This window comes from Scomber scombrus, chromosome 6 (assembly GCF_963691925.1).
Source record: "Scomber scombrus chromosome 6, fScoSco1.1, whole genome shotgun sequence".
In the NCBI taxonomy this organism is placed as follows: Eukaryota; Metazoa; Chordata; class Actinopteri; order Scombriformes; family Scombridae; genus Scomber; species Scomber scombrus.
In genome coordinates this window covers 4,452,306-4,465,983 of record NC_084975.1, presented here as the reverse complement: position 1 = coordinate 4,465,983, position 13,678 = coordinate 4,452,306, and the positions used below count along the sequence as shown (strand labels likewise).

The 13,678-nt window shown below is 42.8% G+C and overlaps 1 protein-coding gene across 1 annotated transcript in view; it reads right to left on the bottom strand.

Moving 5' to 3' along the window:
• Window positions 1-13,678, bottom strand: part of cttnbp2 (cortactin binding protein 2) — a 115,694-nt gene that overhangs the window by 45,675 nt on the left and 56,341 nt on the right. The window contains exons 3-4 of the mRNA XM_062420423.1: window positions 12,319-12,549; window positions 3,477-4,905 (exon numbers count right to left, since the gene is read on the bottom strand). Of these exons, the coding sequence (XP_062276407.1) occupies window positions 3,477-4,905; window positions 12,319-12,549 (1,660 nt within the window). The remainder of the gene's footprint in view (window positions 1-3,476; window positions 4,906-12,318; window positions 12,550-13,678) is intronic.

The window sequence follows — 13,678 nt, the reverse complement described above, 5'->3', positions numbered from 1 at the left end:
CAGTTAAAATTCCTGTTTAACCAAATCTCCTGTTTAACTTTCTTATTTAACCTCTTAAAAAAAACACTGATTGCCTCCTTAAATGTCCTTTAAATGTTTAGTTTCCTTCCATGTAGAAAAATAACCCTTTCACACTGTATCATAGCATCATGCATATTCTGTATGTGCTTTTTTGTTGTTGTGGATAAATGCTTTAACCCTCCTGTTGTCCTCCCGGGTCAAACTGACCCCATCTCTTTTGACTGTTCCTTCTTTCCTTCCTCTTTCTTTAATTTTCCCTCCTCCTTCCTTCCTTGCTTCCTTCCTCCTTTCTTTCCACCCTTACTTCTCTCCTTACTTCCTTCCTCTTTTCCTCCCCCCCTCCTTACTCCTTTCCTTCCTTCCTTCCTTCCTTCCTTCCTTCCTTCCTCTTTTCCTCATCCCTCTTTACTCCTTTCCTTCCTTCCTTCCTACCTTCCCTCCTTCCTTCCTTCCTCCCTCTTTTCCTTCCTTCCTTCTCTCCTTCCTCTTTTCCTCCATCCCTCCTTACTCCTTTCCTTCCTTCCTTCCTCTTTTCCTCCTGTCCTTTCTTGACCTGAGGACAACAGGAGGGTTAAACTAAAAGCAACATAGCACTGCTTAGTTTTTATGGCCGGCAATTAAACAGAAATATTCCAGGTGTCTTGTTCATCATTTTACACACATTTTTCTCAAATTCAGCCTGCTTCCTTTGGGATCACCGCTAGAATTTTAAATAAATCCATGTTTGAACAATACTTTTGCCGCACAGCACAAGCTCCAACCACCAGGGAGTCTGAGTTTAAGAGGTTAATGGAGATTTCCTCACACACAACTCACAGGAGGATTCAGACATTCAGGTGGCACGTATGAAATCTTCCACAGAAAATTAACTTCTTATCACACTGTGAAGTATGCACACAGTGAATCACAACAAGACAGAGCATCTCAACCACTAGCAAGATGTTAACTGTCTTACTGTGTTTCATAAAAACAATATTTTATAATACTTTAGATCACACGTGTTAATATCAGATGTGCATTTACCATCTTTCCATTTTAAACATAAAAACAGGTATTTTTTCCCTCCCATCCTGGAAAACACTCCTTAAATTCAAAGCTGTTTCCAGGAGGTTTCTCAAGACTGCAGGAACGCTGTAATAAAATATCCGTAATTGAATCATCGTGCGAGGCGTTCTGCAGCCTTGACAACAGAGTCTGTCGCCTGATCAGATTAATAGCCAGATGATAGATAGCGTTCAAGTTTCATGTTTCAGTACAATCAATCATCCACAATATTCACACAATATAAGTAAACACATTATTTTTCAATGCAATTAGAAAAGCAAAATGATGCATGATTGAGCACAACAAACAAAACAAGATGAAGTAAAGGACAGGAAAAAAAGACCTAAATATTAAACCCAACAATAACTAGTGCTAAATCTACTAACTAAACAAGTTTAAGGCGCTATGCTAAACACTACAGATACTACTTTTAGCCATATTGCCGTTACTGGACTGAGTGGGTTAAAACATTAGTTTGAAAAAGACAGGATGAAGAGTTTCAGTGCAGAAATGTGTGTCACAGACTGAGGAGAGATTTACGAAAGGGAGTATAAAAAAAAAAAAAGTGCAGTGGAGAATCTCAAGGACACAGATAAAAGTAGCTGCAATGGCTGCACTTTCTGTGTAAGTGGGTGACGGTTGAGAATAAGTTAGAAAAATATAAAAACAGGTCTGGCTGCTGACAGGTGAGTTTTATGGTCTGGATTTAAGTCTGAGGAGTAGCAGAATTACCCTCCAAAACTACTCTGCAGCTCCATCAGAGTCTTAAATGCGGAGATGCTGCAATTAAATGCAATATTTAAAAAGGTTGTCAACACTGGTATAAACATTTTTTTTTTAACTTAAAATCAGTGTGCAGTGGAAAAGATACAGAGACTTGCATGTCACCTTTTAAAATGTCAGTAAATAACGTTTGGAAGGCAGCACTCCTCACAGATGTTTACTGATGGTCATATCTGCAGATGTGGGGCTTTTTCTTTCTTTCCAATTATCAACTACTTGTTTTATTGTTGTTTTTTTCATGCTACATTCATAAATCTAAAAAAACAAAAAGATGCAAATGTGTTCGGTCAGATGTATAATAAAGAATAATTATGGCTTATTACAAATGGGGCCTTGTTTTTTATAGTTTTGCTCATCATTTCTTCCAGATAAGATAACTTGGAACACAACATTTCTCCAAGTTCTTGGCGTTAAATCAGACGTCGAGTTTTGCCATATCTAATAAAATGAGAACATTAAAACTGTCACAAGTAATCCTTCATTGTCACTGCACAGGAAAAAACTAACTGCGTGTGCAACAGCTGATGGATGTAAGGTCAAAACTGAACATGAGATTTGGCCCGTAATCTGTAATGGATGTTAACAACTGACAGCTTGGGTGATAATTTTTATCATTCGTCTTCATTTTCTCATCCAAATAAGTTTGGCTGACCTGAAGGTTTGTTTAAAACCTGACAGATTGTCTGACTGCCAACATTTTCCGTCCAGTTGGATTTCCTTTTTAGTCATATCTCTTCATTCCCAAATCTCTGCAATGGTGAGTAGAATGTAATTATCTCTGACAGCAATGACTGCCTATAAAAATAAAACTCAAAATTGTAATAAAACAGAATTATTCTTAAGCAAACATAGCACTACAAGCACATCACTGGTTAAATTTAAATGCTGACATTTATATCAAAAGCACAAACATAGGTGCTGTTGATGATGATGATGATGATGATGACGGGAGGTAGAAATGATAGGTGCTCAGTGGAAGGGGTTAATGAAAGCTAGCACAGGAAAAGTGCAGGAAGTAAAAGAGTGGTCATGGCATGCTACTGGAGGATGGAAGGATGGAAGGATGGAAGGAGGGAAGGAGGGAAGGGGGAGGAGAGAACAGCCTCTGGCATCAGCTTCAGAGAGGACAGGGGTTACTGGTTGGAAGGCCTACAAACCAAACTGAAAACACGAGAGGGGGGAAACGTCTGCTTTGCCTCAGCTCAACCCTGACGTGCTCATTCTGCCGCTGGATAACTAACCTCTGGTCTCTGAGCAACAGTCAGGCACATGTTAGCGACATGTTGTCAATGTCCGCTGTTGATACTGATACCAACAGGGCTAACGTGACAACATGGGAGACGATAGGCGCCCAAAGGGAGGACATATTAAGGGCAGAGAAAGAGATGAGTAGAGAGAGAGAGTGCAGTGAGCGACATCGGATCTTGTGAAGGTAATTTAGGTTCAGGGGTAGACTGAAGTGACCCATGTGCTATTCTGCGTTGCATTGCTGTGGTTAGGCTAGTTTCCCTGTGACCTGATGCTATGCTATGCTAGGCTATGCTAGGCTAACGCTATGGAAAGACAGTCAAAGAAAAGAGGCAGTGGGGAGAACCAGAGGGAGATGGAGCGCGGAGGTGCCCCTTTACCTGATGCTGTTGCCAGGGGGCTGCCTGCTGAGGCGCGGGGGCTACGGGAGGATGGAGCACTAATGGAGGAGGAGGTGGAAGGGGGGTTTATGGAGGAGGGGCTACTGACATTGGTGGCAGGGCTGATGACGGGGGGGCACTCTGCACATGCTGCTGCCGGCTGCCGCTGAGGGCCCCGGCTGGGCCCCGGGGAGCGAGAGGGCGAGCAGGCACCCACCTGAGAGGCCGTCAGGGCCGGGACCAGGTCCAGGGCGGGTTTGGGCGGCAGCTGGGGCGTAGCTGGTTTTAGCCCCGCCCCAGGAGAGCGGCTGCTGTCTCCAACCACCTTGATTGGTGGATGAGGAGGAGAGGGGGTCTGGGAGAGCCCAGGCTTTTTTGGAGGGATAGGAGGAGGGTTTCCCCGGTCGATCCTGGCCACCGTGGGCGACTTGATGCCGATGGGGTGGCTCAGGCGACCGGGAAAAGGGCCTCCCTCTGAGGCGGAGTGGGGCAGGCCAGGACGCAGGGATCCAGCGCCTCCTGCTGGAGGGCTGGTGAAGCGCGAAAGAACCTGCGTGACGGTGTGGCGTGCTTGCTGCTTGGCGGCAAAGTTGTCACGGTTAGTAGGGGAGAGATCACGGGCTGGAGGACTCTGGGAGGCCGTGCCGTTTTGGTCCTGTTCCTGGAACTTGTAGCGGGCTGCCTGGACACGTGGGCTGACCCCGGTGGGTAAGCCGTGGGGGGTTTGGCCCTCTGAGCCATTCTCTGTCTGTGCCAGTCCTCCTGAGCTGCTGTGGACAATTCCCCGGGCAGTTGACTTTGGCAGACTCAGGCCCACATAGTTGGCAGGGGCTGGTTTGACTGGTATACTGAGGGGAGCCTTCTTGGGACCCTCCACCTCAGTTTGGGGCAGGTCCGTTTGGCAAGATGCCGTTCGAGAGCTGATCGGCTCTGTGGCTACGGAAACAGAATTTAGAGCTTTAGGCTTGGGTGGTGAACTGGTGGCAGCAGGTTCTGCTCCAGCAGCAGCAGGCTGGGCGACAGCAGCGCCATCCTTCCCATCGCCCCGTTCAGTCCTGAGCTGCTCCACCTGCTGCCGGAGACTCTGGCTCTCGGCCTCCTCGCGACCCAGCCTGGCACGCAGCTGTTCCCGCTCCGTGTCAAACTCTGACAGCTGCTTTTCCATCTTGGCCTCCATCTGTTGGCTACGTTGCCGCTCGGTGCTCAGTTCCCCTTGCAGCCGGCCAGAGGTGCGACTCTCCTCGTCTAGGCGAGCCTGGAGCTCGTCAAACCTCTGGGACTCCTCCACCACCCGCGTGGCCAGCTGTTTGCACTCCCGCACCAGCATCATGACGATGTGCTTGTTCTTCTCGCGCTCGTCCTTCAGCTGCGCCGTCAGCTTACGGTGCTCCTGCTCCAGACTCTGGAGCTGCAGCTTCTCCATCTCCAGCTGTGAGAAAAATGATACAGTCAGTGGACAGAAGAACACATCAATAAGAGACACAGATCATAACATAGTGTATAGAGACTGAGCTATGCAGACACACAGACTCATCTAATGCTCAGATATTTCATGAATTCAATGATTAAGTGATTGTTGGAAAGTTAAGTCAACAATTTTAATGTTAATCAACTGATTATTTAAATCATTTATTAGGTAAAAAAAAGCAACATTTGCAGATTCGAGCTTCTCAAGTGTAAGGATTTACTCAGTTTTAAACAATTGCAGATTGAATATCTTTATTGTCCATTTTAAAGAGTAAATAATTAATTGAAAAACACAGCAATTGATCATGAAAACACTCATTACTTGCAGCCTTAGCCTCAACATTACATAAGCGAGCAAATACGAGGTCACATGCATACACTTATCAGGTGCCATGTTGTCTTCAGTTACAGATTCACTGAATGTCTCTTATGATACGCATGTGACACGCTGCTGACATCATCCATACCTCTTCCTCCCCCTCTTTTTTTTCCTGTACATACTGTACATGTTCCTTGAACCTCAAAACGTATGCGGTTATGTGACCGCTATCACTCACAGACAGATCTGACATAAATCAGCTGCAGCTCTCATGACACCTGCCTCACCGTCACTCTTGGCGTCATCCTGCCAATCTTAGCGCTCTCGGCATCACATGCATCCTGAAAGTATTTATCACCTGAACCACAGAAAACTTTGGCTACCGACTCTTTACTTCGGTTTAGTCTGTCATTAGTATTAGATGGAAACTGAAGCTGTTTGCACCCTGGGGTAAAGTCATTTGTTAAAAAAGTTAAAATGAGCCACAACGATTGTTTCTTAAGAAGAGCATAAACGAGTCAGATTATTCAAATAAGTCAGACAAAATAGATTAAATGGACCGGCAAGATAGATGTGTGTATCTACACAAACAGGCACTTTGTTAATCCATGGGGTGGCTTGGGGAAAAGAGTCTAATTAATCTATTCAGAGTAGACACCGTCTCTGCATACGGTTGAATTTCGATGACTTGTCAAAGCTCAGGCCTCTATATCTGGAGCGTCACAGCTATTGTTAGCTCAGCGCTGGCTTCACAGAGGGTAACAGGGCTTAACCGAGGCTCTCCACCCAATTGCCAGTACCCCAATCACTCTAACAAGCTTCAAACAAAAGGGTATGTCACCCCTTCCACCACCCCCGTCCCAAATGAGAGTCCCTCCCTTCCTCTCCCCCTCATGTCCTCCTCCGCTTTGTCGGTTCCAAGCCACCAGGGAGTGCATGTCAGGAGGTTTAGAAGCAAATGGGGGGGGGGGGCTCACTTAGGGAGCGCCAGTTGTTACTCAAAAGGAGGTGCTACGACTAGCTGCTAATTGGGTGTGGATTATATCTGTTGTAAGTCAGCCTAATGCCTCTGAAAACACATGCAGCAGTGATGTCGAGGTGGTGACACATAACGAGGCAGTGTAGATAGAAACCAGGCAGGATTGTTCATCATATTTCATTCACGGTTGCTGCCTTTGTCTTAAATTACCAGAACGCCCCCCAAAAAAAATCCCTTTTTATTTATCCAGGAAAGTTGAACGAGCATGAAGACTCTTTTCCATATAGTTCTACACAAGAGACAGTAGCCAGTGTTGGGGAGTAACTACTTGCATGTAATTTAATTACAAAATAAATGTAACTGTAATCCATTAGTTACTTATGAAAACGTTGATGATTACAAAGGAGGTTACATCTGAAGTCAGACCTTTAAGATTTTGCTTTTTTCCTAATTTTTTAATATTTAACATGTTACTGAATACATATATTGCTGTTTTGAATTCTTTGAAATCAATATGTGTTTTATATTTTATAAATAAATCATGATGTGGGCTTATTTGGATCACACATGGGCTTAAATGGAGTCACAGTACCAATTAAACCCACTTTATTCATCAAATATCTTTATATTATATTCCAAAATCTACATGAACTAATGAAAACATTTTCAAATGAGAGATAAATGTTGCTTTATAAGAAATGATCTCTCTTATAAATCATGTCAGTATCCATGAAAAACAGCTACACTTAGATTTTGGTGCTTAATGGGAACATTTACCCTAAGAGCTAAAAACATATGTTAGGAAATTAGAAAAGTCATCAAATGTAATAAGTTACATTACTTTGATTAACTAACTGAAATAGTTACATTACTTATTGAATTTTAAATAAGGTAACTAGTAATCTGTAACCTATTACATTTCCAACCTTCCCAACCCTGACAGTAGCAGTGAGATACCTTCCTGTAAAGTCTAGTTTCTCCCCCTTTGAATCCAGGACTTAAACTTCTTTAAATCCGAAGCTCTCCATTAGGCTGTGACAAACCCCTATGAAGGTCTGAACTGGTGCGGACATGTTGCTACAAGTACTAACAAGAAGCTGGAGTACAAACCAGGACCTTTCAGTCTGAAGGCTTATCAAAACACACAAGACACCAGCAAGCTTTTTATTTCCTTTGAGGCAGCTATGATTTTCTGCTCCGTCTTTCTCTCAACACTCAAAGGAAAACTGTAAACACTACAACGAGCTACAAGCAGCGTGATATTCAAGCAGGTAAGAAGCCTTGCTGGTTAAAACTTGTAGTCTGCTGCTGTGGCTAAATGTGACGGGGGTGCTTTTTTTTTTTTTTTGGGGGGGGGGTCTTTGAAGATTCTTGGTGTCAACACAGCGGTCTCATTAAAACTAACGAGGATCCTTCTTTTCTTTTCTTTTTCTTTTTCTTTTTAATGCAGTGTCAGCTTCTTTTTTTTCTTTTTGTCAAGATGAACACCCTCTGAGACAAGTTTCTTTCTAAAAAACACAATTTAACCCAACAGCAGTGTAAAGAATCTTAAACTTTGTCATCCATATGCATAAGCACATTCTGCTGCATCATCTACAGTGATGTGAAATAATAACGACATTAAACTGGAGCTCCCTTTTTATTATAACGGGGATACCTTGGAGGCACATCAGTTAGCACCAGAGACCCCCTACTGTTAAATGAAATATTTAAGTGGAGTTTATAATCAAAATCTCGCCTAAAAAACCTGCAAATCTGTAAGGAAAGAATAAAGCCTCCTATTCAACTGCTGTGGAGAATCGGGGATGAGAAGAAGAAGGAAGTGAAGGAGGAGGAGGCCCGAGCGACTATTTTAAGAAAAAGGAATTTCAGCACCGGCGGTCGTGACCTTACTTCCAAATTCAGCCTCACGACACAATATGAACATAACTCGGTCGGCATGTTTACCCACAAAAAACTAACAAATACGGTGTTTCTTCGCCCCTGTTGGGAGGGTTTGTTGCTGTTGTGGAGGTGGAGGTGCCGGTGCTGACGGGGGCCTTTCCCTCCAACTTCATGACTGATTCATAGAGGAGAAGAAGAGAGAGGGAGGGCGGGGGTGTCTTCATTATTCCCATAAACCGATTCAGAGTGTGTTACGTACAACTGCCTGCTTCCCTTCAGCTTGCCTAAGACCTCATGGATAATTCAACAGCTTACTCACGGGAGGATGACAAGAGTGGAAACGGATGGAGGGGATAAAGATAGCACGGACAATCCGGGTGAAATTCACTCTACCCAGCAACCAGAAGATCCCTGTGACACTCTGAGCCTGTGTCAGTTGTGTCTTTCAACAGTTTTTGGTTTGTTGTTGTGTCATCGGCCGTTTTTTTTTTACGAGCTTCCAGCGAAACAATTTTGGGATCCCGCCCATGTTTGTTGAGTGTTTATGTGCCACCGAGAAATCCGCGGCGACATGGTGATTTATTCTGCGCTTTAAGAAGGTTAACCGTTGTTCTGCGGTGGCTGCCTCTCCTTTTTACGCATGTTTTTCGGAGGGTCAAATGAACCGAAAGAAGAAAAAAAAAAAAACCTCTCAAGGTTGAAGTCAACTTTGCATATCTGTGTGTGAGTGGTTACAGAGACGTTGTGGCCACACAGCTGGGTTTCCTTTGGAGTCTGAGAGGTCAAATCTGGGGCTTTCTCAACCAAACGTCTGGGATTGTGGCTCTGAAAGCAGAAAATCTCAGTGAGGTTTTCCCCCATTATCATCGGCTATTTCCACATCAAAGCAGATAAATGTAAAAATGAATCCTTTTCTCTCTCTTTTAACCTTTGATCCACAATAGTTTATTGTTTTCAATCCCCCAAAATAGCACGCTCACCAAATAAAAGGTGTTGTAGTGTGAAATGAGACACGATAATGTCTTTATTCCAGTGATTATCTCCCTGTAATTGTGCATTTTTGTTTTTCAGTAAAAAACAGAGAAGAGATTTTCCTATTGTGTTGTCATTCTAGTGTGAACTCTGTGGGCAGATTGAATTTGACAAGAAAACACTTGTTAAAAATGGTTTAAAACTGTGTTTCTGAAATGATCATTTCATTCTTTATGAGAACTGTTAAAAATCAGATCCCACGGCTTAGTAAACGTCTCTGTGCAGCTGGAACAAAGGCAAACATAAAAGATATGATGCATGGCTTTGTTTCCCTATTGTATTGTTATTTTTATGCATTTCTTTGCCTTATATAATGTTCTTCAGATTGCCTCGGTGTATGTAAAGTGCTATATGAATAAACTATAACCTCAATACACACATAAAGACAAGAGTGAAGCCTGTGACTGATACAGACTTCTGATGTAGCAGTTAGGATGTTTACATATCTCTGAATCTATTACAGTGTCTGTATGAGACCAATCAGCTGTTCACAAGCCTCCAAGTAACGCTGATAACGGTACTGATTGAAATGTGTGAATAGCAGTAAGTTGGCATCAAACGGTTGGTTACATGATTAGGTTTATTTATTTAAATCAAGATATCATACTACAGGAAACTTTTCTAATTTAAAGGTACTTTAAAACCTTGATGTGTTGCTTTGTTACAAACTTTTTGGTTCAGTTTCTTTTCATCCTAACAAATGAAAAAGTATAACTAAAAGCTTCATGAGACCATTCACTCCTCTCATTGGTTAGTTGTGTCTGAGGTGGAAACATAAGGGTCAGTGACAAATAAGGGTTGGCAAGATGAGAAAATCAACAATATCTTAAAAAATAGTTTTAAAAGCAGCATCAGGTTTGTTAAAATGTACATTTAGTATTTTTGTTGGTTTTATATCATTTGAAATGACATTTGCACCATTTTTTAACCAAAAGTAAGACTGAATGCTCCTGAAAATGTCAAATGGTGTGACCACGAAAGAATGATAAATATCACATATGTTATCCACCTACAGTAAATGGATTTATACTAATAATGACTTCAGATGAAATGTAATATTTAGAACAATTGTATTCCATTACCTTTATTTAATATAAAGTTATAATGTAAGATCATGCCAAACTAGTTGATATGGTGTTTTATTGAGAATTTACTGTTTTTAAGCAAGTTGAATTATTTGGTACAAAGTTTTTATGGTTACACCACTTAGACATTTTTGCCATAATCCTCTAATATATTCTCTCTAAATGGATTAAAAGTAGAAATTTGATGCTGGGTCCATAAAAAAAGAATGTGTGCAAGTTATTCATATGTTTATTTTCATATTTTAACCCCTTTAAATTTGACTAAACCAAACGTCGCTCATCTGAATACCAGCATGCAGAGTTTGCCTAGTAGTTGTGTCACTTCTTGGTCGGATTACGTTCACACTGCAGACGAACCACTACAGATTTCAATTTGGGACGAGACTGAGACCACTTCCTCTAAGGAGTCTCTGTGCGGTTGTTTTGATTACGACTGCTGTGTTCACATCTTCCTAAATGAGTCACTCAGTCCAGACTTTAAAAAATCAAGGTTTTGAAAACGCCCTGAGGCTCTTTTTAGGACATTACAATGAAATAAAAAAACATGATGTCTATACTTCCCATAACAAGGTAAGAAAAACATGTTGGCACTAGCACCGTTAACACAAGTGCCATACTGTCTCCACCACTAAAAACCTTCAAATGAGAGCTAGTAAAAAGTACCACGATAAGAAGTAATCAGGCCAGAACAGACTGAAATTAAAACTGATTTATTGTACATTCACATTTCATGGATAGACATACACACTCTCTCTCTCTCTCTCTCTCTCTATCTCACACACACACACACATATACACACAAACACACACTCAGACTAACCACAGTCCCAAAAATCTATTTAACCAGCTTTCCTGTCAAAACAGCCAACTCCTACCTCTCCCTTCCTTCCTTCTTCCATACCTCCTCCTTCTCTTCTCTCTCTCTCTCTCCCTGTGTGTGTGTGTCTGTGTGTGTGTGTGTGTGTGTGTGTGTGTGTGTGTGTGTGTGTGTGTGTGTGGTTACAAGGGCTCCATTTGGCTCAAAACTATATCATCTCTGTTATTATTACAGAGTTCAGGGACAGGACACACACACACACACACACACACACACACAGTATTTTTACTACTATTCACCCACAGTCATTCTACCAGCCTCTCATCCAAACACTTCCACATCACTTTCACACCTCCATATCTCCTGACACAGACAGAGAGAGAGTGAGAGAGAGTGACAGAGTGAGAGAGAGTGAGAGAGAGAGAAAAAGAGAGGGAGAGAGAAAACGGGACAGAAGCAGCCATAGCCGACAGCTGGCTGCACAGTTAATCAGAGCCACATAACCCTAGAGAGACCTGGGACAAACACACACTCGTAAACACACACAGTCAACCATCAAAAATAGAAATGATGCACCAGAAAATAGGAATTAAGCTCACACACACACACACACACACACAGCTATTCATATCTCCCACATTCATACACTACAAAACCTCATGGATACACTGAAAACATTAATACACGCAGACAAGCGTACAATTTCAATTTTCCCTTTCCCACGTCTTTCTCCGGAGAAATCCAGCCGCAGAGATTTGAGCCGTTGTGTACATGAACAGAATCTGTGGTAAAACAGCAGAAATGTTTCTCCCACATCTGCTGATGTACTTTTATTTACCTTCATTTAATCTGACTACTGACCCGCAGCAATTAAACCAAATGTCAACCAATGTAAAAGTCAAGGCCATGAAATGTGGATTTTGGAAAATTAATTGATTTTAAGTGCAGTGTGTGTGTGTGTGTGTGGTTGTGTGTGTGTGTGTGTGTGTGTGTGTGTGTGTGTGTGTGGCTCTGAAGATGATGATTCAACACAGTGAAACATCTCATTGGAGAACTATTGGATCAATTCTTACTAAGGGGAAGCTGGCTAAAAGAAACGTGTATCGAGTGTTTTTCCAGCTCTCAAATGTAAATAATGTCAAATCTGACCCTGAACAGTGTGTAGACGACATCTGAGTTTAAATACAGTGTGGTGGGGTAACTGTATAAACTCCCCCCCTCCTCTCCCTCCTGCCCCCACCCCTCCCCTTGGATCTTACCCTCTTCTGGCGGCTCTCGGCGGCGGCCAGCTGTGCGGACATACGTTCCTGCATCTTCCTGCAGTGTGCCATGACGGCCTCCAGGACAGAGATGGGGCTGGAGCCCAGGGGCCGCCGCTCCTTGTCTCCTCCGGGGACCCCGCTCTCGAAGTCCCTCTGAAGCGCCAGGAAGGGGTCAGTCAGGGTGTAGTGGCCGTAGCGCTCCTGAAGAAACACTTCCTTCCTTTGAGCCTGAAGAGAGGAGAGGAGGAGAGAAATGATTATTTCATTTGTTCACATTTCAGAAGCATTGATTTTGACAGTATTTGGATTAAAGTTGCTGGTTTTACACAATTTATATAAATCAGGATCAATTTTCTATCACAATCACTGATATTTTCTAGATGTTGCAGATTGTGATCATCAGGAATCTGGAAGTTTCTATATGATTCATTGCAATAGTTGTGCGTCAACAACCAATACTGAACATGTGATGGGACGGCTGATTTTAAAAACAACTCCAGACCAAAATGAGTACAAACAGATATTTAAAATGATCTGCTGAACTTTTGTTTTACATCGGAAAAGAACTAGAACTCTACCTGTTGTACAATCTTGAGATAAATAAGAGAGAATGGGAGATAACTGAAGGAATAATATGGAAAAAATGTGTTACTCAAAACTTTCTTTCTGTAAAAACTTTTCAACTTTTGCTTTCATCTTGTGAGAAGCTCCATACTTTTATCTCTTCAGGATCTCTTTAGATGTCCTGCTTGGGGTTCAGAACACCGAAATATACTTGCACACTAATATGCGGATAGTATAACATAAAATTAGTCCAAGAACAAACTTCAGGCAGTCATTAAAGACGTACTGAAAGAGGGGGCGAATGTTTATTGATGATTAGGATTTCTACCAAGCGCCCCAGCATAGGCACCCAGCCGCTGCCTCGCCCTCAGGCCTCAACTTCAGGCCTCAACTTCCTCCCCTTAGCTTTGTGGCTCAGGAAGAAGTCCAATCCATCAGACCATGTTATGGCCCCTAAAACCGACCCCCTCACCCACCATCACCACCACTCGCCCCTGACCGCTGTGAGCCCGCCTGCCTGACTCCACCACCACTCAGCACCGGAGCAGGCACGGCCGCTCTCGGGTTACACAGACAAATGGACATGAGAGATGGAGTCCTGTGATCTGCTCAGAGGTGAGAGCTAGAGGATAACGTTGATCCGGTTTCACAGCCAGTCCAGGTATCACAGTGTCACACTCGGCTTTAGCTGAACACCTGTCACATGCCCAACTTTGTAGAACAAATGAGCGAAACGAGCCTGAGATGACTGCAAAGCTCCACCAGAGCAGACACATTCTTCAGCTGCACAGCT